At 38.4% G+C, this 22761-nt stretch overlaps 1 protein-coding gene across 2 annotated transcripts; it reads left to right on the top strand.

The window, feature by feature from the left end:
- The first annotated feature begins 51 nt into the window (after nucleotides 1-51).
- Nucleotides 52-22283, top strand: THAP9 (THAP domain containing 9). Of its 2 annotated transcripts, XM_036853349.1 has the most exons (6): nucleotides 200-286; nucleotides 2595-2689; nucleotides 7012-7207; nucleotides 8854-9157; nucleotides 10921-11071; nucleotides 18536-22283. In XM_036853349.1, exons 3-6 carry the CDS (start codon nucleotides 7064-7066, stop codon nucleotides 20514-20516), a joined length of 2580 nt encoding a protein of 859 aa, XP_036709244.1. In that variant the 5' UTR covers nucleotides 200-286; nucleotides 2595-2689; nucleotides 7012-7063; the 3' UTR covers nucleotides 20517-22283. The 2 variants fall into 2 exon arrangements, with proteins under 2 accessions (XP_036709243.1, XP_036709244.1); XM_036853348.1 differs by lacking the exon at nucleotides 2595-2689 and having other exon boundaries at nucleotides 52-286.
- The last annotated feature ends 478 nt before the right edge of the window (nucleotides 22284-22761 follow it).

Raw genomic sequence — 22761 nt, 5'->3', positions numbered from 1 at the left:
GGCTGCTGCGACACGACGTGATCTGTGATTGGCCACGGCGACTGCCGCAGGGCCCCCGGAGAGAAAGGGTGGGAGCCCTGCGCCTTAAGAGCCCGCCTTTCTCGACAAATAAAGGTCATAACCGCAGTGTCTGCGGGCGGAGCTAACTTTATCGGGATTCATGCTGTCGCGGGAACACCGACGGTGGAGCCCCACGTAGCAAGAAGATGACCCGAAGTTGCTCGGCAGTGGGCTGCAGCACGCGGGATACCGTGCTGAGCCGAGAGCGCGGCCTCTCCTTCCACCAGTGCGTGAGAGCAGCCTCCGCGCTAATTCCCAGCATGGCCAGGCGGGAGGCAGGGCAGGGTGGGCCGGGGCGGGTGGGGCGCCACGCCATCGGCGTGGCGTGGCGTGGCGTGGCGTGACGTGCGTAGCGTGGGGGCGGGGGAGGGAATTGTGCAACCTTGAGAGCTAATGCTCTTCCTCGTCTTCCTGCTCAGTGTTTGCTTCCGAAGTGCTTGCTTTCTCCATTAGCTTTTAGCAGGGGTTACTCGAAAGGAGTCTTGCTTCTTTTCGGGAGACCGGAAGGGAAGGCAGTTTAGAAGAACTGTTGAAGGCGTGCGCTTTCATTAGAGTGTGTGGCTTGCTCAGGAGCATGAGTACGGATCAGTTTGTTATGGAACTGAACTGGAGTCCCCTTTCCCACCGCGCAGGAAAGCCACTTTACTGACTCCAGGTTGTAGTGAAGGAAGGTCCGGTGGTGATTGCAGGGTGCCAAGCAAGGAGAATGGGCAGCCGGTGCTGAAAAGTCCTGAACTCCCTGATGGCTTTTAGGACTTTTAAAAGCAACATTTGGGGTGAGGGCTGCAGGGATTTGGGGTGAGGGCTGCAGGGTGCATGACATTATTCTGATTAAATGGGGGGTGAGGTAAGTCTGGTGTTTAGAGAATGTGAATCATCGGCCTTACGGTTCCAGCCAGTCTGAGGTCTAAGTACGTGTGGTCAGCAGGTAGTCACCATCCTCCACCAGGGTGGGGGGTTAGTTTTTGCAGAACTACCCAAAGATATGCCATCAGATTGTTTTGTATATCCCTTGAGGAGGAACTAGGACTCACTATTGTTCAGGCTATCTGGCTTAACTGCTTCCCCCCTACCCCCCACCCATTCCCTAACTCCCCTAACTTCCCTAATTAGTCATTGCTTGGGTCCGGTCTTTGGAACTCAGGGAAGGCCTAGGAGAGTGAAGTTTTTTGTTTTTTGTTTGTTTGTTTTTTTGACACGAACTGGGAGACACAGGGCTTTTGTACCCAGGAGGGCCCTGAAGGGACCTGCTCAGTTTCAGATTTTCACCAGTACTGTCATTACCAGTTGTTCAGTATCATTAGCCCAGCTCTGCAAGCCTGGTCCGACTCTGGCTATAACTGGTTATGCAAGGAAATTATATTTGGCACAAGAGTGGGGCGTATTTTCAGACTGATCTAATTTGAACCCACATCTGTGGTCCAGTCTAGTAAAGGTCATTGAGATCAATGAGAAGTGGAAAAGTGCATAGAATAGATACTCACAAACAAAAAGAAATGTACAGTGTTTTTTTAAAGTGGTAGCCTATTAAGGCAATATGAGGGGTAGAGAGTTAAACCCCTGACAAAGGACTTTTATGAAAAAATCAAAAAGAGCTGTGTGGGACAAGTGGTATTTGAGTTGGACCTGGAACCCTACCTAGATTGGAGAGTGGGGCGGAAGGAAGATAGCATTTAAATAGGAACAACATGGGAAAATATAAAGGGATGGAAAGTGAAGATGTAATGTAGAAGAGTGGGAAAAGTAGCTTGGAGACAAATTATCTAAAGAAATTTAACATGTCAAGTTAGGGAGTTTCAACTATACATCGTAGGCGTTTTGTAGTATTGCTTAGTTCAAGTAGGGCTGCTTCCTCCACCTAAGTTGTTATAATTGTATCCTTTCTGCTCTGGGATTTGTTTCCATCAGTTAGTTCCTGTCCTCTTTTTATTGTAAATTGCTCTACTGGTTACTTGCCTAAAAACACTGAACATGTTCGCATTACTTCCACTTTTAAACACAGACACACAGACTCTTGAACCTTTGTGCACCTCTACACTACCCTCCCCTTCCATTTATAACCAAGTTCCTCAAAACAGAAGCATACACCTGTTTCCCTAAGTCCTGTTGCCTTTTCACCCTACTGTAGCCAGATGTCTGTCACCACTATAATGAAACAGCAGTAACTGAGGGTCATTGGTAATCTTGCCAAATCTAAATAAGCGCTTGTAAATCTTTCTCTTGACCTCTTTTAACTTTCAGTCACATCGACCACTCCTTGAAACTCTCATCTCCCGTAGCTGTACTGACACTCTCTCCCTCGTTCTCTCCCTTTTCTTTAATTTCTTTCTCAACTTTTTGCTGCCCTGTTTTTCCTGTGCCTTTTTCCTAGTTTCTTTAAATAGGGAAGAACTGGCTTATTGCTTTTATTTGCTTTATATGTTGAGAACCACAGTAAGACCTGCTTAATTAAAAAAAAAAAATGATGCATTTATTACAGTAGTCTGCTATGATTCTTCCAGCCTGATTTCTTCCCCATTCATTCCACTTTCTAGATTTCTGGAAATGATTTTCCTAAAAATGCAAATTTTATCATGCTGGTTCCCTGAAGGAAGGATTTTAATCCCTTGGGCTCTTCAGTGCCTACAAGGTAGAGTCCAGGCTCCTCTGTGAATCCTTTCCTCATACACCTCTCTTCCAATCTGAAATATATTTCTATTATTTTATAACACATATGTGCGGAATTAAACACACGGAATCGTCTGTCTTCCTGACACCTAGGAAGTTGTAAGGAAGGCCGGAAAGAATAGAGACAGGAAAAGGAGTTAGAATACTATGGTGTTAGTCCTGGTGACAAGGTAATACTGATCTGAAGTAAGGGCTCAGCAAAAAGGTAATCTGGAAAGGAGAGGATTAGTCAACTTGCTGTTGCCTGAAGCCTCCATCTTCAAGCTATGTGATCCTGGAGCTCTTTCCATAAAAAACAAAATAAAACAAAAACGAAAAACCTGAATACATGCCTCTGATATATGGATAGTGATTTATAATAATTTATAAATTTATATATGAAATGATATACTAATATATATTATGAAACACAAAAATTAGAAGATGGGGCAAAGAGTTATAAAAATGAATTCTAATAATTTCTTCAACTCTCAATAGATGAGTGTAGACTTCGGTGGTGGCCATTGACCTGAAGGATGGATCCAAAGCTTATATAAGGCATACAAGACCTTTTGTGATCTGACCTCTAGCTACCTCCCATCTATAACTACTCCCAGCTACCTCTGTACTCTCCTTTCAAGCCTCCAAATTAACTTACTTTTCCAAGCTTTATCAGCCAGAAAGTTCCAAGTAATCATTTTATATCTCTGTGTCTTTTGCATCTGCTTGGAGTGGCCACTGTGCATGGCAAACTCCTATTGACACTTCAGCTCTAGCTCAGATATTATGTCCTCTGAAGCCTTTCCCAGCATCCCCAGCACCATCACCAGAGTCGTGAAAGAGGTTGTAAGGACATAAGCAAGGCGCTGTGGTTGAAAATACTGAATCAAAATGACTCACAGGTGTGGAAACCGTTACTATGAGAATATTGGTGCTCTGTCAAACACATAAATGGCTAAATACAAAGTGGGACTGGCAAGTTAAAATTTAAAGTGACCCTTCCCTTTTTGTAGGTGTAAAGAGATTAAGAAATTCTATTTATTTCATAACCAAGGAATTATATGCATGATCATTTGGAAGAGTTTTTGCCTTAATTGTTGTAATGAATTCTATTTTTAAACTTTTATTTATATGTAACAAACACCTATTACCCATCACTAGGAATAAGCAGATGTTAACATGTTTGCTTTTGTTCTGTTTAGAAGAGACTTAAGTTGTAGGTATAGTTGAAGCCTTGCCCCTCAATCATTTCTCTCCCTCTCTAGTGTAACCACAGTAGAATTGGTTTTGTTAGCCACTTTTCTGGAAAATATTTGATGTGCAGGAAACAAGAAGTAGATCTCTGCTAATAGTATAAAAAAGACATAGTCGACAGGAGGAAGAAAATGGATTCTGTATTACAGTGTAAGCCATTTCCTTACTGTGTATATGAGATGGTGATTGGTTTGGGATTTTTCTTCTGCCAGAGGTGGCTTTAGACTAGGGAAACATGAATTCCAATTTTAATTGACTATTTACTGGTGGCTAAACTTGGCTGCTCCAGTCTTGGTTTCATCTTCTGTAAAAGGATAAAAACCTGTCTTGCAGAGTTTTTTAAGACCAAAACTAAGTCTTTAAAATATATATATAGCACAAGGTAAATGCTTTAAAAGTGGTATCAATTGTTAATACCAATTTAATTTTGTCCAGAGCTCAAATTAGTCCGTCATGCTGGTTAGACTGCAGTATTTACCAACCCTTTTCATGTCTTTTTGCAGATTGGAAATATTTGTTTAATACTTTGGGGCACACCTACAAAGCAGTTTGGGACTAGCTTGATGTAACTACTTCAAGGGCTCCAGGTGGCCCAGGCCCACCCCATGGGCTACGGGGACTGATAACTGTACTCAGCAGGCATGCCAGTTGGGAAGCTTTGATCAGAGAATCAGGCTGGTAATGTAACTTGGTAGACTAGCCAACTTTTGATGGTCCCTTGCATGGTTAGAGACTACACCCAATCTAGAAATGTGGCCTCACAAACACGTGCCATCAGTTAAGGAAAGAGCCCAGTGAAAAGAGAAAGGTGTGCCTCATCTTTATTGGAAAAATAATTCCCTGTACATTCTCTCTTGATCAAGTAGCATCATCTTCCTGGAACAATAAAATAAAAAGTTCCGAAAGTGGAATTAGTTGTTCCTAAGAAAGAACAAACCTTGGATAGTACTTTACCATTTACAAAGTGCTTTTGAACGCATCTGTATCCTCAGGTACTCTTACTATAGCCCTGGAGGAGGCTGAGAGATTGAGAGATGTATCTAATACCACATGGCTGGTAAAAGGGAATTGAGACTTAGAGGTTTTCCAATTCAGTGTTCTTTCTCAAGGTGATTGAGAGAGTATCTCAGAATTAAGTTTTATCATACTGTCATATCATTTCCCTAACAAGTGGCTAAGGAAATTTAAAATTTCACCAGTTTCAGTTCTAACAACTATGTGTTTTAAAGCCTGAGTTAAAATATATAAAAGTCATAGAGCTACCTATAGATCTATCTCCAAAATAAATCAAAGAAGAGGGTGCAGGGAATTCCTGGTGGTCCAGTGGTTAGGAGTCTGTGCTTTCACTACTGAGGGCCCGGGTTCAGTCACCGGTTGGGGAACTAACATCCCACAAGCCGCGCAGCATGGCCAAAAAAAAAAAAAAAAAAGGAAGGAGAAGAGGGGACAGAAAAAATAGTTTTGTGATTTTCATTATATTACTTTCACAAGCTTTTCCCTCACCCATTGCTGAATATAATCATTTGGCTGGGATTGACAAGTAAAGAAATACAAGATAATTTTCATGTTCAAGTCTAGGAAAAGTGGTCCTTTCGAAACAAAATAGGAAAATTGAGTATAGGAAATGTTTCCTACTGCTTAGTAACAAATTTCCTCAAAATTCAGTGGAAGCATCTATTTTCTTACATAATTTCTGAGGGTCAGGAATTGAGGAGCGGATAAGCTGGGTGTTACGGGGTAGCTCATGAGATTGCAGTCATGTTAGCCAAGACTGCAGTCATTTGAAGCCTTGACGAAGGTTGAAGGATCTACTTTCAAAAAGGCTCCCTCACATGGCCTTTGGCTGGAGAACTCAAATTTCTTGCCAGGTGGACTCTCCATAGGGCTCCTTATGACATAGCAGGTAACTTCCCCCAGAGAAAAACCATTCAACAGAAAGAGCAAGGACAGATCCTTAGTGCTTTTTATGATCTTGTTTAACGCCCACTATCACGTCTGCTTTTTTATATTCCTTAGAAGCAAATTACTAACCCCAGCCCACACTCAAGGGGAGGGGAATTAGGCTCCACCCCTTGAAAGGAGGAGTACTGAAGAATTTGTGGACATAGTTTAAAATTGACACAGGGCTTCCCTGGTGGTGCAGTGGTTAAGAATCCACCTGCCAGTGCAGGGGACACGGGTTCCATCCCTGGGCCGGGAAGATACCACATGCCACGGAACAACTAAGCCCGTGCGCCACAACTTCTGAACCTGCGCTCCAGAGCCCGTGAGCCACAACTACTGAAGCCTGAGTGCCTAGAGCCCGTGCTCCGCAACAAGAGAAGCCGCCGCAATGAGAGGCCCACACACTGCCACGAAGAGTCGCCCCCGCTCACCGCAACTAGAGAAAGACTGCGCGCAGCAACAAAGACCCCGTGCAGCCAAAAATAAATTAATTAAAAAAAATTGACACAGGAAAGGAAAGACACATTAAATTTGAGCAGATTCTGTTAAGTGTAGGCTGTGAAGATAGAATGTGCAGGGTGTTTAATAGAATTGTCCACATACAAATTGAAACAGATGAGATCACTTAGATATTGAGCTTTTGGATTTAAATTTATTTTATTTCAGTAAATTTAAAAAAGCACGCGGGCTTTCTCTAGTTGCGGCGAGTGGGGGCTACTTTTCGTTGCGGTCGGTGCGCAGGCTTCTCATTGCGGCGGCTTCTCGTTGCGGAGCTCGGGCTCTAGGCGTGCGCGGGCTCAGTAGTTGTGGCTGGCGGGCTTAGTTGCTCCACAGCATGTGGGATCTTCCCGGACCAGGGCTTGAAACTGTGTATCCTGCATTGGCAGGCAGATTCTTCACCACTGCGCCACCAGGGAAGCCCGTGCTTTTGTATTTAAAAAGTCAAAGAACTTTGAAAAATGAAATTAGATCAAGTGAATTAAACTTTAATTAACTGGACTTCATGTTTATGTAAAGCAGTTAAATAATAAATCGGTTTATATAATAAATACTACTGTAGTGTTACTATATTTCCGTGTTAATGGAATTTTAATATGATTGCTGTAGATTTCCAACTGATACCATTCAGCGCTCAAAATGGATCAGGGCTGTTAATCGTATGGACCCCAGAAGCAAAAAGATTTGGATTCCAGGACCAGGTGCTATGCTATGTTCCAAACACTTTCAAGAAAGTGACTTTGAGTCATATGGCATAAGAAGAAAGCTGAAAAAAGGAGCTGTGCCTTCTGTTTCTCTATACAAGGTATTTAAATCTAGGTGTAAACAAAATTAAATTTTACAGAGCCTTTAAAAATCAAGACAGCTCACATTATAGCTAGATTTTACAGAGATAAACACAAAACCAAAAACCTAGGTCTTAAAATAAATCCTATAATACACTTTAAACGCCTAGAAAATTAGTTTTTGGTTTTTTTTAAAATATATATGTAATATTAGTAATTGTGCTTTGGAGCTTTTTAAAAAATAAAGTGTATATGGGACTTCCCTGGTGGTCCAGTTGTTAAGACTCTGTGCTTCCAATGCAGTGGGCACCGGTTCCATCCCTGGTTGGGTAACTAAGATTCTGCATGCCATGTGGTGCAACCAAAAAAATAAATAAATGAAATGTATAAATGCAAACCATATGTCTAGATATACATAAAGGTTACTAAACTGATCACAAAAGTCAACTAGTAGATATAAACAGCTTTAGAATGCAGGCTTTTGTGTAAGTATGAGACAGTTTTCACAATACTTTGAAATTATCTACCCCCTCCTTTTTTTTGGCTCTCCCCAAAAATGTTATTGATCTTGACCAAAAACATACCTAATTATTAACATTGATGTAGAAAGAGGTATACGGAAAATACAAGACTTTCTATAAGTCAGTCATCAGTATTGGTGTTACAGTCTTATGTTTCTTTTGATTGCTTTTATTTTATCCCAGTCACCAGTATTGGTGTTACATTCTATGTTTCTTTTGATTATTTTTATTTTATCCTTTTACTCCTTAGCCACATGCTCATATGTGACTCAGTCACTGTCCGCAGTCTGCAAATAGTCATCCAACTGTTCTATCCTTACTCTACCCTCACCTTCCTCTTATTCATTGGAGTCTCCTTCTTTTGGTATTGTTTTATCGTATTCCCTCTTTCGGAGGAATATGGTTGGTGTCAAATCCAAACTCATAAGTTCGAAGAGCTTTCTATTAATTGATTTGTGCATCTCTAACTGCCCTGAATTCTCTTTTTGAACCACATGTACTTACCCACTGTATATATGATAAATTGACTTGCTTTTATGCTTTCATTTAAAATCAATGATAGTTACAATTTATTGGGACCTACAATGGTCCAGGCATTGCACTAGGCGATTTACATAAATTATCTTATTGTATCCTCAAAACAACTCTGTATTATTATCCACATTTTATAAGTGAGAAGATAAAGGATTATAGACGTTAAGTCACAGCTAACAAGTGAGGGGAGCCAGGAGTCTTAATTCCAAAGCCCATGCTCTGTCCTGTGCCTTCCTGTTTGTGCAAATAACTTCCCTGTCCCCTCCATTAAACCATGTTATTACTCCTTCAAAGAACAACCCAAAACTCCTGTGAAACCTTCCCAAATTACCACCACCTTTCTCTAGTTACTTTAATCATTTCAGAAACTTTCAGCATCATGTTACTACTTATGTATAAAAGCCAAAACAAAAACAAAAACAAAAAAAAGCAAAACTTGTATACGTTGTCCCAGAGATCATATATTTTAAAAAGTCAGAGATTATGACCTTTTCTTTCATGACTAACACTCCACAGCAACCAGGTGAGTGCTTTGTATTCAGTGGTATTTTTATAGATAATCATTGTGTGATAATTTCTAAAATAAACTTCACTTTCTATTTGTGTCATAGGTTCTCCAAGGTGTACACCTTAAAGGTAAAGCAAGACAGAAAATCCTAAAACAGCCACTTCCTGATAATTCTCAAGAGGTTGCTACTGAGGACCATAACTACAGTTTAAAGAGACCTCTCCCAATAGGAGCGGAGAAGCTGGCTGAGGTGCAACAGATGCTACAGGTGTCCAAAAAAAGACTTGCTTCTGCAAAAAACTACAGGATGATCAAGAAGAGAAAGGGCTTACGATTAATTGATGCACTTGTAGAAGAGAAGCTCCTTTCAGAGGAAACAGAGTGTCTGCTACGAGCACAATTTTCCGGTATCTTCCCTAATGACCTGTAATATTTACAATGTAGCTCTTAATTTTTCTGAAATATCATTACATATTTATTTTGTGTTGCCAATGGAAATATGCTTTTAGCTGAGAAGTGAAAAGTCTAGCATAAGCAAGAAGAATGAAAAATAATCACCAAAATCCTTTTATGATTTTATAATTTTAAAAGTAATATGTTTATTACAGGAGAAGCAAAGAAATGTATAAATAATAAAAATAACACATAATCCTACTACCCAGAAATGAGATCATATGGTTTATACCATATATTGTACTTTTCACTTTTTTAAAAAAATTTTTTTAATTTTTTAAAAATTTATTTATTTATTTATTTATTTATTTTTGGCTGCCTCGGGTCTTAGTTGCGGCACATGGGCTCTTTGTTGCGGCACCCAGGCTTCTCTAGTTGTGGCATGCGGGCTCTCTAATTGTGGTGCGTGGGCTTAGTTGCCCTGTGGCATGTGGGATCTTAGTTCCCCAACCAGGGATCAAACCGGCATCCCCTGCATTGAAGGATGGATTCTTAACCACTGGACCACCAGGGAAGTCCCTACTTTTCACTTTTTATAATCACACACTTGTCACTGCAAATTCCTTATAAACAATTTTAACTGCTAGATAATTTATCACTAAAGTCTTTTTTTTTTGCAGTGAGTTGAACTAGATAATTTGCAAAATCCCTTTGAGTTTGAAAATTGTGTTGTCTCCAAATTTTTTTCTAAAATACTCTATAGAGTATATATATGTTCATTGAAAGACTACCTAGTCTTCTTTGTGAACCAGGATATTTGAAGAGGGGCAAAATAAGAATTGCCAACTTACTCTTTGATGAAAGCAGCAGAGATTTGGGATTTGCATTCTGGTAAAAGAAGCATGTCCTTTTCTAGAAAAGAGTAGTTATCTCCAGTGGAAGAGAGTATTTTGTGTTTTTCCAAGAGGGGAATATAGTTTATAAATAGGGGTCTGCACCAGGAACAGAGGATTTTTTTTTCTCTCAATAGTAGGGAAGATTGTTCATTCTGAATAGTTCCCTATCCCCCAAAATATTTCTTGTGTCTAATTTTCACTCAGATAAATGATAACCAGGGAACAAACTAAAACTAATAAATGTCTTCATAATCCAGAGACTTAATTTATCCATTTATTTCATTTTCTTCCTTGTTCCTCTAAAAATCTCCACTCAGGCTGCCAGTGAATAGTAAAACATAATGACTCAAGTTGACACATTTTTCGTCCCTCTTTCTAGTGAAATGATCCAAGATGAACAGGATAAATTGGTTAACGGTCTCTAAGATTGGATAGTAACCTCTGAACAAACTCAGTTAAAATGTAACTGGGGCTTCCCTGGTGGCGCAGTGGTTGAGAATCTGCCTGCCAATGCAGGGGACACGGGTTCGAGCCCTGGTCTGGGAAGATCCCACATGCCGTGGAGCAACTAGGCCCGTGAGCCACAACTACTGAGCCTGCGCGTCTGGAGCCTGTGCTCCACAACAAGAGAGGCTGCGACAGTGAGAGGCCCGCGCACCGCGATGAAGAGTGGCCCCGCTTGCCACAACTAGAGAAAGTCCTTGCATAGAAACGAAGACCCAACACAGTCAAAAATAAATAAATAAATTTATTAAAAAAAAAAAATGTAACTGTATTTGAATTTTGGTGCTTAGCATATTTTATATCCAAATGCTATGATCTATGCCTGAAAATGTTACTGTACACATTTTTCATCTCAAAGAATAAATTTATTTTAACAGATTTTAAGTGGGAGTTGTATAACTGGAGAGAAACAGCTGAGTACTCCACAGAAATGAAGCAATTTGCGTGTACACTCTACTTGTGCAGTAGCAAAGTCTATGATTATGTAAGAAAGATTCTTAAACTGCCTCATTCTTCTATCCTCAGAACGTAAGTGAATTACTTTCTAGATATTAAATAAAATAAACATTTTGTTCTTTCACTGTAGTTTATACATTAATGCTGTTAGTATTCGTACTCTCCTTTTGTCCACTTTCTCTTTTTAAAAACTTCTAGGTGGTATTTACATATTATCACAGTCGATATTTCACCCACAGAATGAAGACATATAGGCTGACAAATTTTTTTGCATCTTTCAGATGGTAGAGACACTCTGGGTGGTAAAATCTAAATCTTGAAATATTGGAATTTCTCAGACACTTCAGTAGTTTTAATATGTGTCTAATCTAGAAAATTGAGAACAATTGATTGGTATCCAGATTGATACCATTGGTTTGAGGCAAAGATCAAAAATCTGAATTTTTCGTAAGCAGTGTGCCAATGCAGGCTGTCCAGAAACCAGATTATGAAAAATAATTTTTTAGAATTTGTGGTCAAAATACATAGCCATGTTTATATTCTCTTAGTGGGAAGCAAATAACACAGTGACTTTATAGTAATGCCTTATAAATTTAATACTCAATTTTTACTGTTTTTTTCATCACGGGTTTTACAGATTCTTTTATTTTTATTTATTTACTTATTTGACTTAAATGACAGAAATGTATTGCCTCACAGTTTTGGAAGTTAGAAGTCCAAAATCAAGGTGCTGGCAGGGTTAGTTCCTTCTGAGGGCTGTGAAGTAAGGGTCTGTTCCATGCCTCTCTCCTTGGCTTGTAGATGGTAGTCTTCTCCCTGTGTTTCTTCACATAGTCTTCCATTATCCATGTATGTTTCTGTGTCCAAATTTCCTCTTTTTATGAGGACACAAGTCATGTTGGATTAGGGTGTGCCCTAATGACCTCATTTTAACTCGATTACCTCTGTAAAGACCCTATCTCCAAATGAGATCACGCTCTGAGGTACTGGAGGTTAGGACTATGATATATCTTTTTTGAGGGACACAAGTCAACCCATACCAGTCACTTTCCGGCTGCCCAAGCCTCCCGTTACCTGGAGACTTCTTCCTGTGGCTCACTGAGCTTCTGTGACGTGATGTGGCTGCTGCTAAACTCTGCAGCTCATGTCCTGCCTCTCTCCCTGCCCTCTTAGAGTCCATGTTCCTAGTGTAAGGTGTTTCTTGCTGCTTCCTTACCTTGGAGACTTACTAAGTCCATCTGCCTGAAATGCCCATTCTCCCTGTTAGTCCAGGAGATGGGTCCTCACCCTTCAGGCTCAGATTAGATATCACATCCTTTCCGAAGCCCGGCCTGCCATTCTTCTGATTCTGGACTAGGTACCCTCTTGTGCACACAATGTGGAACTGAATCTTAGTACTTACTTAACACTGTCTTCCCCACTAGATTGTGAGCTGCCCAAGTATGAGGTCTGTGTCTGGTTCTTTGTTACACCTCCTGCCCTGGAGGGGTGCCTGGAACACAATGGTCTCTTGATAAGTATTTGTGGAATGAAAGAATGCCTGGATGGTTGTTGAGGATTTTGAATAGATGTAAGGAAGAATTGCAGTGGACCTCAAATCGCTGTCTAAAGAGCAACACTTCATTTAATCCACTGCTATCGGGGCAGAGGCCGCGCAGGAACGGCAGGAGCCTTCTCTCCTGGAAGGTGCTTCTTGGTTTCTTATCGCTTCAACTTTAAAACAGACTCACAGGGGCTCTGAGCTGGAGGAACTCTTAGAGATCATGTAGTCCAACCCCCTCATCTTAAAGAAGGGGGAAACTGAGGTTAGGTGGGAGGAAGGACCTTGATTATTATGAGGGTTTTTTTTTCCCACTTGGGGGGAAACCTCTTCTTTTTTTTTTTTGATTTTTATTTATTTATTTATTTATTTTTGGCTGTGTTGGGTCTTCGTTTCTGTGCGAAGGCTTTCTCTAGTTGCGGTGAGCGGGGGCCACTCTTCATCGCGGTGCGTGGGCCTCTCACTGTCGCGGCCTCTCGTTGTGGAGCACAGGCTCCAGACGCGCAGGCTCAGTAGTTGTGGCTCACGGGCCTAGTTGCTCCGCGGCATGTGGGATCTTCCCAGACCAGGGCTCGAACCCGTGTCCCCTGCATTGGCAGGCAGATTCTCAACCACTGCGCCACCAGGGAAGCCCTCTTCTTTTAAATTGAGATGTAATTGACACATAACATTATGTTAGTTTCAGGTATACAATGTAATTGTGTGTTTGATATTTGCATTCGATATTTGTATATATTGCAAAGTGACCACCAAGATAAGTCTAGTTAATATCCATCACACACAGTTACAAATTTTTTGTGTCTGTGATGAGAACTTTTAAGATCTACTCTCCTAGCAACGTTCAGATATAGGTACAGTATTATCAACTATAGTCACCATGATGTACATCACATGCCCTTTAAAAAAAAATGAGTGAGAATTTTCCTCCACACATACTATTAACATAATACTACTACTAACAAATTTAGAAATGAGAGAAAAAGGAGGAAAATTCATTAATTGTTCCTCTAGGTTATATTTAAACAATTACTATTAACATAGGGAATTTTCTTCCAGTCTTTTTTCTGTGCTTAGATTTACTAGTTTTTTGTATAGTTATGATCTTGAATAGCTGCAGAATATCAGGCAGTCGTACCCTTCTTAAGTTTGGTATTCTCCAACTATTGGACATTTATATTGTTTTTATTTTTTGGTTGTAACTGCTATTTTGTATATTGAGGTGAACATTTGTGTATAGGCTGATTCACTCTCTTCCATATGTGATTTTATCATTTAGGCCAGATATTACACTTATTTATAAATGTCTACTTTCTGGTAAGCAGGAGACATTTTTATAGACACTATGTTGCTATCACTTACACACGTTTTTTAGTCAAGTCCTCTCCTTTGCACTGGTTTTAAAGCATTAGTTACTGATTTTATGCTATGGTTTATGTGAGACATTCCATACGACTTCTCATCTCCCCCCGCCCCCCATGGTTTTCTTCATTTCTATAGTTCTGCATCAACTCCTGAATTAAGTCTTCTCTGGTAATTCCCACACTGATCTTTTTTCTCTTCACGTCATTTTTCATTTTGTAACCTTTGCCGTGTCATTATTTCGATTTACAATTTTAGTACTCAAAGGGTTGCTTATTTCTTTGGATGCTTCGTCTGAAACTAAGTTACCTTGTTTAATGTGATAGTAATACATGCTTAGTTTAAAACATTGAAACAATATGTAAGTATATAAATACCAGAAAGTGAAAAATATTTATAATACTTCCATTCCCCTAATCCCACAAAATAACCACTGTTAGCAGTTCGGTATGTATTCTCCCAGACTTTAAAAAAAAAACTATCCATCACCCAAATTTTGTTTTAATGGCCATCTATTATTCCAATATATTAGAAATACCTAGATTTTATACTGAGAAATCTGAATGGTCAAAAATTTTTATTTGATTACGTTTCCCTTCATTTCCCCCATTTATATCTATTTTCAACACATCTGTGCTTAAGTATTAGATCTTTAATCATATTGAATATTCATTTATTCAGTAAACATTTATTGATTAGAAGCAGCCAGTGAGACAGGAGGAAAACCAGGAGATTGTGATGGCCTAGAAGCCAAGTGTAGAAAGTATTTCAAGGAGATAGTACTGCACTGTGTCAAATGCTGCTGGAGATCAAGTAAGATGAGAACAGTCAATTGACCATTGGATTTTGCAAGATGGAGACGTCAGTGATGACCTTGATAAAAGCAGTTGCAGTGCAGTGATGGAGAGATAAGCCTGGCTGAAGTGGAATCCAGAGATACTGGAAGGCAAAGAAGCAGAGACAGTGATTATGGACTCTCAGGGAGTTTTGCTATGAAAGAAGAAGAGAACTGTGTCCATAAGTGGAAGGAACATAAACGGAGGGGAGGATATTTGATGAGATAGCAGATGCTGCACCTTGTTTGCCTGCTCATGGGAGTGATCTAGTGCAGATAAGAAAATCAGTGATGCACAACAGAAAGGATAACTGCAGGAGGGCAACATCCAACACTGCTGTGGAGGGAGGTCTGGCCTTAATTAGGAGCAGGGACAAATCATGCGTCAAAACAGGAAAAAGAGATACAGATGCAGCAGGTTAACGGATTTGGTGGTAAGAAAATGAGTTTTTATCAAATTGCTTCTATTTTCTCAGTGACATAAAGTTAATAGCTAAGAGTTGGGGAAGGAAGCATTAGAAGTTAGGGAGAAAGGAGAAAATACGAATAGTTGTTTTCCCCTCCATGATAATGGAGAAACAGTTGTACGGATGACAGACCAAGCCAGACTTACATTTTTAAAAACCCTTGATTCAGTTAGATAGGTACCTCACTCACTCATTTCTAACCACTATTTCTTCAGTTCTTAGCAACTATCAGTCACCTCTCTAATTTTCTCTGTACTGATGTTGGATCCTTTTTCAATTCTCCCTTGAATTCTTTATGTCCAGAACCTTCCCACAGCTGTGCTTCTTATAATTCCAGAGCTTTGGGTCTTTAAGGTAGTTTGTTTTCACAACTCCTTTGAAATAATGTCATAGCACCCTCAGCTTTCCTAATTATAATAGTGGTACATTTAGTATGATCTTAGTAGATCTTTTCTGTTTCTAATTTAATTTTCTATCTTGGTATTCATTGCAGTTTAGTAAATTAGCTCCCTGTATAGGTGAGTTGATGTGAGAGCTTCAGAAATAACCAAGACAGTGGGAGGAGCTAATAGTCTTAAAGAAGAACGCCCAGCTCAGCATTATGGCTCTTTAGCACAATATTTTTCCTAAGCAGAGCTTTAAGCTACCCAAGTGACTCCCTAAAATTATTCCATAACTAAGCTAATGTTTAATTTAAAATATGTTGATGAGTATGTCAATTATAATTGGTATAAACTTTCTGAAGGACAGTTTGGGAATGTGGATTATATTTAAATTGACTCACTCAATTATGTGCACCTGCAGCCCAAAACTTCTTTAAAAGTTGAGTTCATTTATTCTAGTACATGCATAAGTAAATTTACCTCTGCATCCTACTCCTAGGAATTGCATAAACGACATAGATATGTATAAGTGTATGTGTGCCCACAAACACACATCGTGGTGCTCTTTGTATTGTTTAAAAAATAGAAACAACCTAAGTGTCCTTCAATACAGGTTGGTTCAATTATTTATGCTTTAGTTTTACTGTGTGTACACTTAAAATATTGCTGTAGGTCAGTAGTTAAGAACATGCAAAAGCATGTCTATAACATTACTATAGTAAAGAAAAATAGGTTCAGTATAATTTTTGAAAATTATATCTAGTTATGTATACATAAAGAGATCTAGTTATGTATACATAAAGAGATCTGGAAGAATGTCCCTGAAATATTAAGTGATTTTTAAAAAATATCTATTTATTTATTTATTTTTATTGGAGTGTAGTTGATTTACAATGCTATATTGTTTCAGGTGTACAGGAAGGTGATTTATGTATACATATATGTCTTCTTTTGGGGATTCTTTTCCATTATCGGTTATTACAAGATATTGAATATAGTTCCTATGCTATACAATAGGCCCTTGTTGTTTCTCTATTTTATATATGGTGGTGTGTATCTGCTAATCCCAAATTCCTAATTTATCCCTCTAGGCCCCCCCCCCACCCCGTGCCACCCCCTTTGGTAATGCGTTTGTTTTCTATGTCTGTGAGTCTATTTTTGTTTTGTAAATAAGTTATGTATTAACAGTGATTTTTACTTTTTTGCACTTGGATGTGTCATTTTATACAATCAGAAAAAGTTTTGTTTCATTTTGAGTGGGGGAAAAAAGTTGGTTTGAGAGAGGAATCAGTCACTTCCCTACAACACTAAAAACTTGGTTTGAGTATTTCTACTCTCAGTTTTAAAAACTTAAAAAAAAAATCAACAAGTCCACATATTTTTCTGCCTGAGAAACATCATTCTAGTAGTTGTGGACATTAAGATACCATTTAAAATTTCATTTAAAAAGCAAGCTCACCAGAACATAAGCTTTTTTTAACCTATTTAAACTAGAACTTTTTTACCTAGAAGCATTAAGTAGTTTCATTAGATACTTACTGCACATGTAACACATTTAGCATCTTTAGTGTTCATTTGAGAATCCTACTGCAAAAGAATAAATTTTAAACAACTGATTAAAATTTGGTGACACACTTGAAAAGGCTTTTCAACATACTAGTGGGCTGTAGCACCCTGGTGGAGAGCCACTATTCTGTTTTCTCATTGTCTTATTATTTTGCCCTATTTTTAAATATAAACAACTGATTAATACTTTTGTCTCCTAAATAGTCAGAGTATGTCTTTTGCATTCTGTAACTGTGTTTTTCAAATCTGTTAGTGCATCTTGAAATCAATTTAGTGGGTCGTAAGTGGCATTAAATTTTGTATATACATTTATATACACACATATATTTGTACCTGGCATATAGTAAGGGTAAATTCTGTTCATGAAACTTCTTGGTTGCAGCAAAATATTTGGAAAGCCCTGTCCTGAAATACGTCTGGAAGTACATTAAAATTTCAATTAAATAGAGATGGCTGTCCAGGAAGAAACCTTGGCAGCCTGGAATATAGCCCCCAAATCAGAAATTCAACCTAAAAAAAAAAAAAAAAAGTCATTTGAGTTATAAAAGTACACTTCAGTGAAGATGAACACTTCAGTCTACCTCAGAATCCATTTAGTCTTATTTTAGACAATTATTAAACTTGGCTACTTCCTTTCCTGATCTATGACAAATGAGAAAGTGTAAATTAGAACTGAGTGAAAAGAATTCTGTTAGTGACAGACACTAACAGAAATAGGAAAGAATAATCAGCAGTTTGGGAAGGTCAAAGAAATACTATGAAAGAACTCCTAAGATAAAGATAATAGTGTAGGTACTTTGGATAGGAGCAAACAGATGCAGACACTCTATTGCCCCAAAGGGCATAATTCGAAGAGCAGTGAGAAAAAGCCCCGAACAAGGGCCTCAGGAGAGCTGGTTTTCACATTTGTGCGTGACTAGCAGCACAATGTGGGCCAGGCAACTTAACCTCTCCCTCTTCCTCCCAGTTTCCTAATCTATAAAATGGGGTACATGTACTAGCTATTCTCACTTTCCTTCCCCCTCAACAGTTTTCTCATCTCAGTGAATGTACAGGTAAGACTGGTTTATGATCTAAATTACAAACACATCAGTGAGAACAAACTGGGTCATTGATTTTTATTAAGAAGTGAGTAAGAAGTTAAAAATTTTGTGGTACATTTGCATCTTCAATTGCTATTCTGTGTTTCTAAGTTTCTCTGTTATCTTACTATTTTATCATAACTGTGAATATATGCTTGAAACGTTGGTAGAATTTGGCTACTATACTTGGCTTTATTTCAGCAGGGATTTGAGGCTACTTTAGTAGAAAAGGCCATTTAAGGCATTTTCCCTTTTTTAATTTCTTCGTTTGTGTTTTATGTTTTTCATTTTTTACATTTTCTAGATGGCTGTCCAAATGCAAACCCGGTCCAGGTTTCAGCAGCAACGTTTTTTCTTTCCTTCAACGAAAAGTAGAGAATGGAGACCAGCTATATCAATATTGTTCACTGATAATAACAGGTGTATCTCTCAAGCAGCAACTTCAGTGGGACCCCAGCAGTCACCATTTGCTAGGGTTTATGGACTTTGGTCTTGGCAAACTTGATGCTGATGAAACGCCACTTGCCTCAGAAACCGTTTTGCTCATGGCAGTGGGTATTTCTGGTCACTGGAGGACACCTCTTGGTTATTTTTTTGTAAACAGGGCGTCTGGGTATTTGCAAGCCCAGCTGCTTCGTCTGACGATTGGCAAACTGAGTGACATAGGGATCACAGTTCTAGCTGTCACGTCTGATGCTACAGCTCACAGTGTTCAGATGGCAAAAGCACTGGGGATACATCTTGACGGAGACAACATGAAGTGTACATTTCAGCATCCTTCATCTTCTAGTCAACAGATTGCGTACTTCTTTGATTCTTGCCACTTGCTTAGATTAATCAGAAATGCATTTCAGAATTTTCAGAGCATTCGGTTCATTAATGGCACAGCACACTGGCAGCACGTTGTGGAGTTAGCAGCACTAGAGGAACAGGAATTGTCAAATATGGAGAGAATCCCAAGAAAACTTGCAAATTTGAAGAACCACATACTGAAAATGAATTGTGCCGCCCAACTCTTCAGTGAGAGCGTGGCCAGCGCGTTAGAATGTTTGCTGTCACTAGGCCTGCCTCCTTTTCAAAACTGTATTGGTACCGTCCAGTTCTTACGCTTAATTAACAATCTGTTTGACATTTTTAATAGTAGGAACTATTATGGAAAGGGACTGAAAGGACCTCTCTTACCCGAAACTTTTAATAAAATCAACCATGTGTTAATTGAAGCCAAGACTATTTTTGTTACGTTATCTGACACTAGCAATAATCAAATAATTAAAGGTAAGCGAAAACTGGGATTCCTGGGATTTTTGCTTAATGCTGAGAGCTTAAAATGGCTCTACCAAAATTATGTTTCCCCCAAAGTCATGCCTTTTCCATATCTTCTGACTTACAAATTCAGTCAAGATCATCTGGAATTATTTCTAAAGATGCTTAGAAAGGTATTGGTAACCAGTTCTAACCCTACCTGCATGGCATTCCAGAAAGCTTACCATAATTTGGAGACCAGATACAGATTACAAGATGAGGTTTTTCTAAGTGAAGTAAGCATCCTTGACATTTCAGTTGCTCGAAGGACGGACTTGGCCCTTTGGGCAGTTCAGCGTCAGTACGGTATCAGCGTTATAAAGACTCTTTTTCGCAAAGAGGATATTTGCCAAGACTGGTCTGACTGTTCGCTAAGTGAGGCATTACTAGACCTGTCAGATCATAGGCAAAATCTTACCTGTTGTGCTGGTTATATTGCAAATAAGTTATCAGCTCTTTTAACATGTGAGGACTGCATCAGTGCACTATATGCATCAGATCTCAAATCCTCTAAAATTGGATCCCTGTTATGTGTTAAAAAGGAAAATGGCTTGCATTTCCCTTCAGAAGGTTTGTGCCGAGTCACAGATATTTGTGAGCGAGTTGTAAGAACCCATTCAAGAATGGCAGTTTATGAACTACTACTTCCTAAACAGAGGGAATTTTATCTTCAGCAAAAAATATTACATGAGCTTTCCGGGCATGTTTATCTTTTTGTAGATTTAGATAAGCATCTCTTTGATGGAGAAGCGTGTGCCATCAATCACTTTGTAAAGTTACTAAAGGACATAATAATCTGTTTCGTAAAGATCAGAGCTAAAGGTGTAACTCAGTACCCTCTAAAACACCATTCAGAAAGATCTGAAACGAAAACTTTGTCAGGGAAACACTGGTCATCTCTACAGAATTACAAATGTTCAAGTTTTGCTAATACCAATAAATACAGGCATTTGCTAAGGAATGATGGCTATCTGTTCAAATGAAGGACCTAAAATACATTAAAATTTTTATTAAAAATAATTGGGCAACATTTACTTTAAAATTCAACTTACTATATTTTACAAATTGACCATTCTGCAGAGTGGACAGGTTTGTGGTTCTGACTTAGGAATTTCTATCATGCATATTATCACATCTGCTCGGACTTTGGTGGGGCTTGCGAGCATTTCAGAGTTACCCAAAATGTAGAAAGCAGTAAGTCAGTCAGTAGGAACAGACTAGCCAACAGGTGCTGTCTTCGAATTTACTGTTATACGACTGAGTAATTTGACTGGACATACTTCGAAAACAAGGGAGAATAATGACGAGGAGTCACCAGAACATTGACCCTTTTTATAAAGACTACATTCCCTAAAAGAGATTTGGTTTACAGCTCTTAAGAATGTTAACACTAAAAAAAAAAAATGAAAAAAAAAGAAAATAGAATGCCTATCAAACCTTGAATATAATCGTTACTTACACATGAAAATTAAGATATGATTTGAAAATTAGGCTAAATTAAACATCAAACACCACAAAAATCCTTCTGCTGGGGTACCCTAAAATAGAAATAATTATGCTTTATCAGGCAGAAGGTAAACACGAGCCATGAGATGATTCCTTGTGCTGCAACCAAGCTGGGAAATGTTTTCTGGGGAATACATAGGAGATGTAATTTTCACAGTCCATTGTCTCTGGACTTCAAAATACTACTTTGGAGTAATAAAATAGAGTGGATACTTAACTTGACTCCTGTCGGAGGAGGCCAGTGCTCACCAGAGAATGAAAAGAAGCCCTTATTTCAACTTCTCTTTCTGAAGAGGAAAATAATGAAACATATTTTCAGCGTTGAATAATGGCATTTCATAGCATGTGATGAATAAATTGGAAAAAGATGGTCCGTTGAGTCAATGAGAGTGAAAAAATTTGTCTTAATTACATGATGAGTTTTTTTCAGAAATTTAGCTTAAATAATCTGAAGATGGAAGCATACTAAGAACAATGTTCTCCATTCTCTCATACCCAGATCTGAAACGATAAATAGAAAAACATTTGTTTCACAAATGGGAGTATTTTAATGGAAAAAGAAGAAACAAGCACATTATTCACCTGTGTATGTAAAATATCTACTCTTATTGTCATTGAGTGAATGTTCACAAAGTACAGTTAATATGAAAACTTAAAGTTGTAAAAGATTAATGAGTAGGTGAAAGTTGAGTTTTATTAGTTGAAATTCCCCTTAGTGTATTTTGATATAATTTCTGCTGGTTCTACCTCAAACAAAGGCTTCAATTCTGAAATGTAACCAGAGTTGTACTGTACTACATTTTATAAGGGACTATCGCTGAGAAGTCTAAATATTGTGGTTTTTGTTTCGTTTGCAATAGAATGAGTTTCGATGCACCGGGATAAATCTTATTAAAAGGAAGCCTGTTTATAGATCACCACCTTTATCTTATTGCTTATATAAATCCAAGTTTTGTACTTGATCTTTACTTAAAATTAGGTTCATATCTGTAGTGTCTTATGTTCTTTGCTGTTACATTTCACTCATGTCCTATATATTCTGTAATTTCTTAAAATAGTGTTTTACGCTATTTAAGTGCTGGATAAATTGGACAAACCTTGAAGACAAGAATCTTTCCATCACTGCCAGTAGCACAGTTAATTGCTCTTGCCCTAGTGAAGTGGTCCAGGTCTGATGTCAGATTTACTTGATATGATATGCTTGACAGTGAAATTTTTAAAATAAATTATTTGTTCATATTTGATTAGGGTAATTTAGTTTACAATTTCTACTCAGCACCCTTGTTCTTTTTTTTTTTTTTTCCCTTTGGAGAAAACAAACATTCCTTTCAGAAATTTATTCTTCTTACTTTCAACAAATAGTGCTGGATATGCACATGCAAAGATGTTAACTCTAAACGGAACGAAGACCCAAATGTAAGAGGTAAAACTGTAAAACTCTCAGAATAAAATAGAGTATATCTTGGAGACTTGGATTAGGCAATAGTTTCTTAGATATGACACCAAAAGCACAAGCAAAACAAAATAAATTGTACTGCAGCAAAATTAAAAACTTGTGCTTCAAAGGACACCATCAAGAAAGTGAAGGACAACACACAGAAAATTTTTGCAAATCATATATCTGATAAAGGACTTGAATCTAGAGTATACAAAGAACTCAATAATAAAAGACAAATAACCCTATTTTTTAAATGGGTAAAAAATATGAATAGTTATTCTTCA

This window comes from Balaenoptera musculus, chromosome 5, assembly GCF_009873245.2.
Source record: "Balaenoptera musculus isolate JJ_BM4_2016_0621 chromosome 5, mBalMus1.pri.v3, whole genome shotgun sequence".
Lineage (NCBI taxonomy): Eukaryota > Metazoa > Chordata > Mammalia > Artiodactyla > Balaenopteridae > Balaenoptera > Balaenoptera musculus.
Note: the sequence above shows the minus strand (reverse complement) of the source record. Positions and strands in the feature narration are given on the sequence as shown.

Coding starts and splice junctions, on each gene's coding strand:
- THAP9 (XM_036853348.1), top strand. CDS start 207: ATGACCCGAAGTTGCTCGGCAGTGGGCTGCAGCACGCGGGATACCGTG. Junction 7,208..8,853: donor CTTCTGTTTCTCTATACAAG/GTATTTAAATCT, acceptor TTTGTGTCATAG/GTTCTCCAAGGTGTACACCT. Junction 9,158..10,920: donor GCTACGAGCACAATTTTCCG/GTATCTTCCCTA, acceptor TTATTTTAACAG/ATTTTAAGTGGGAGTTGTAT.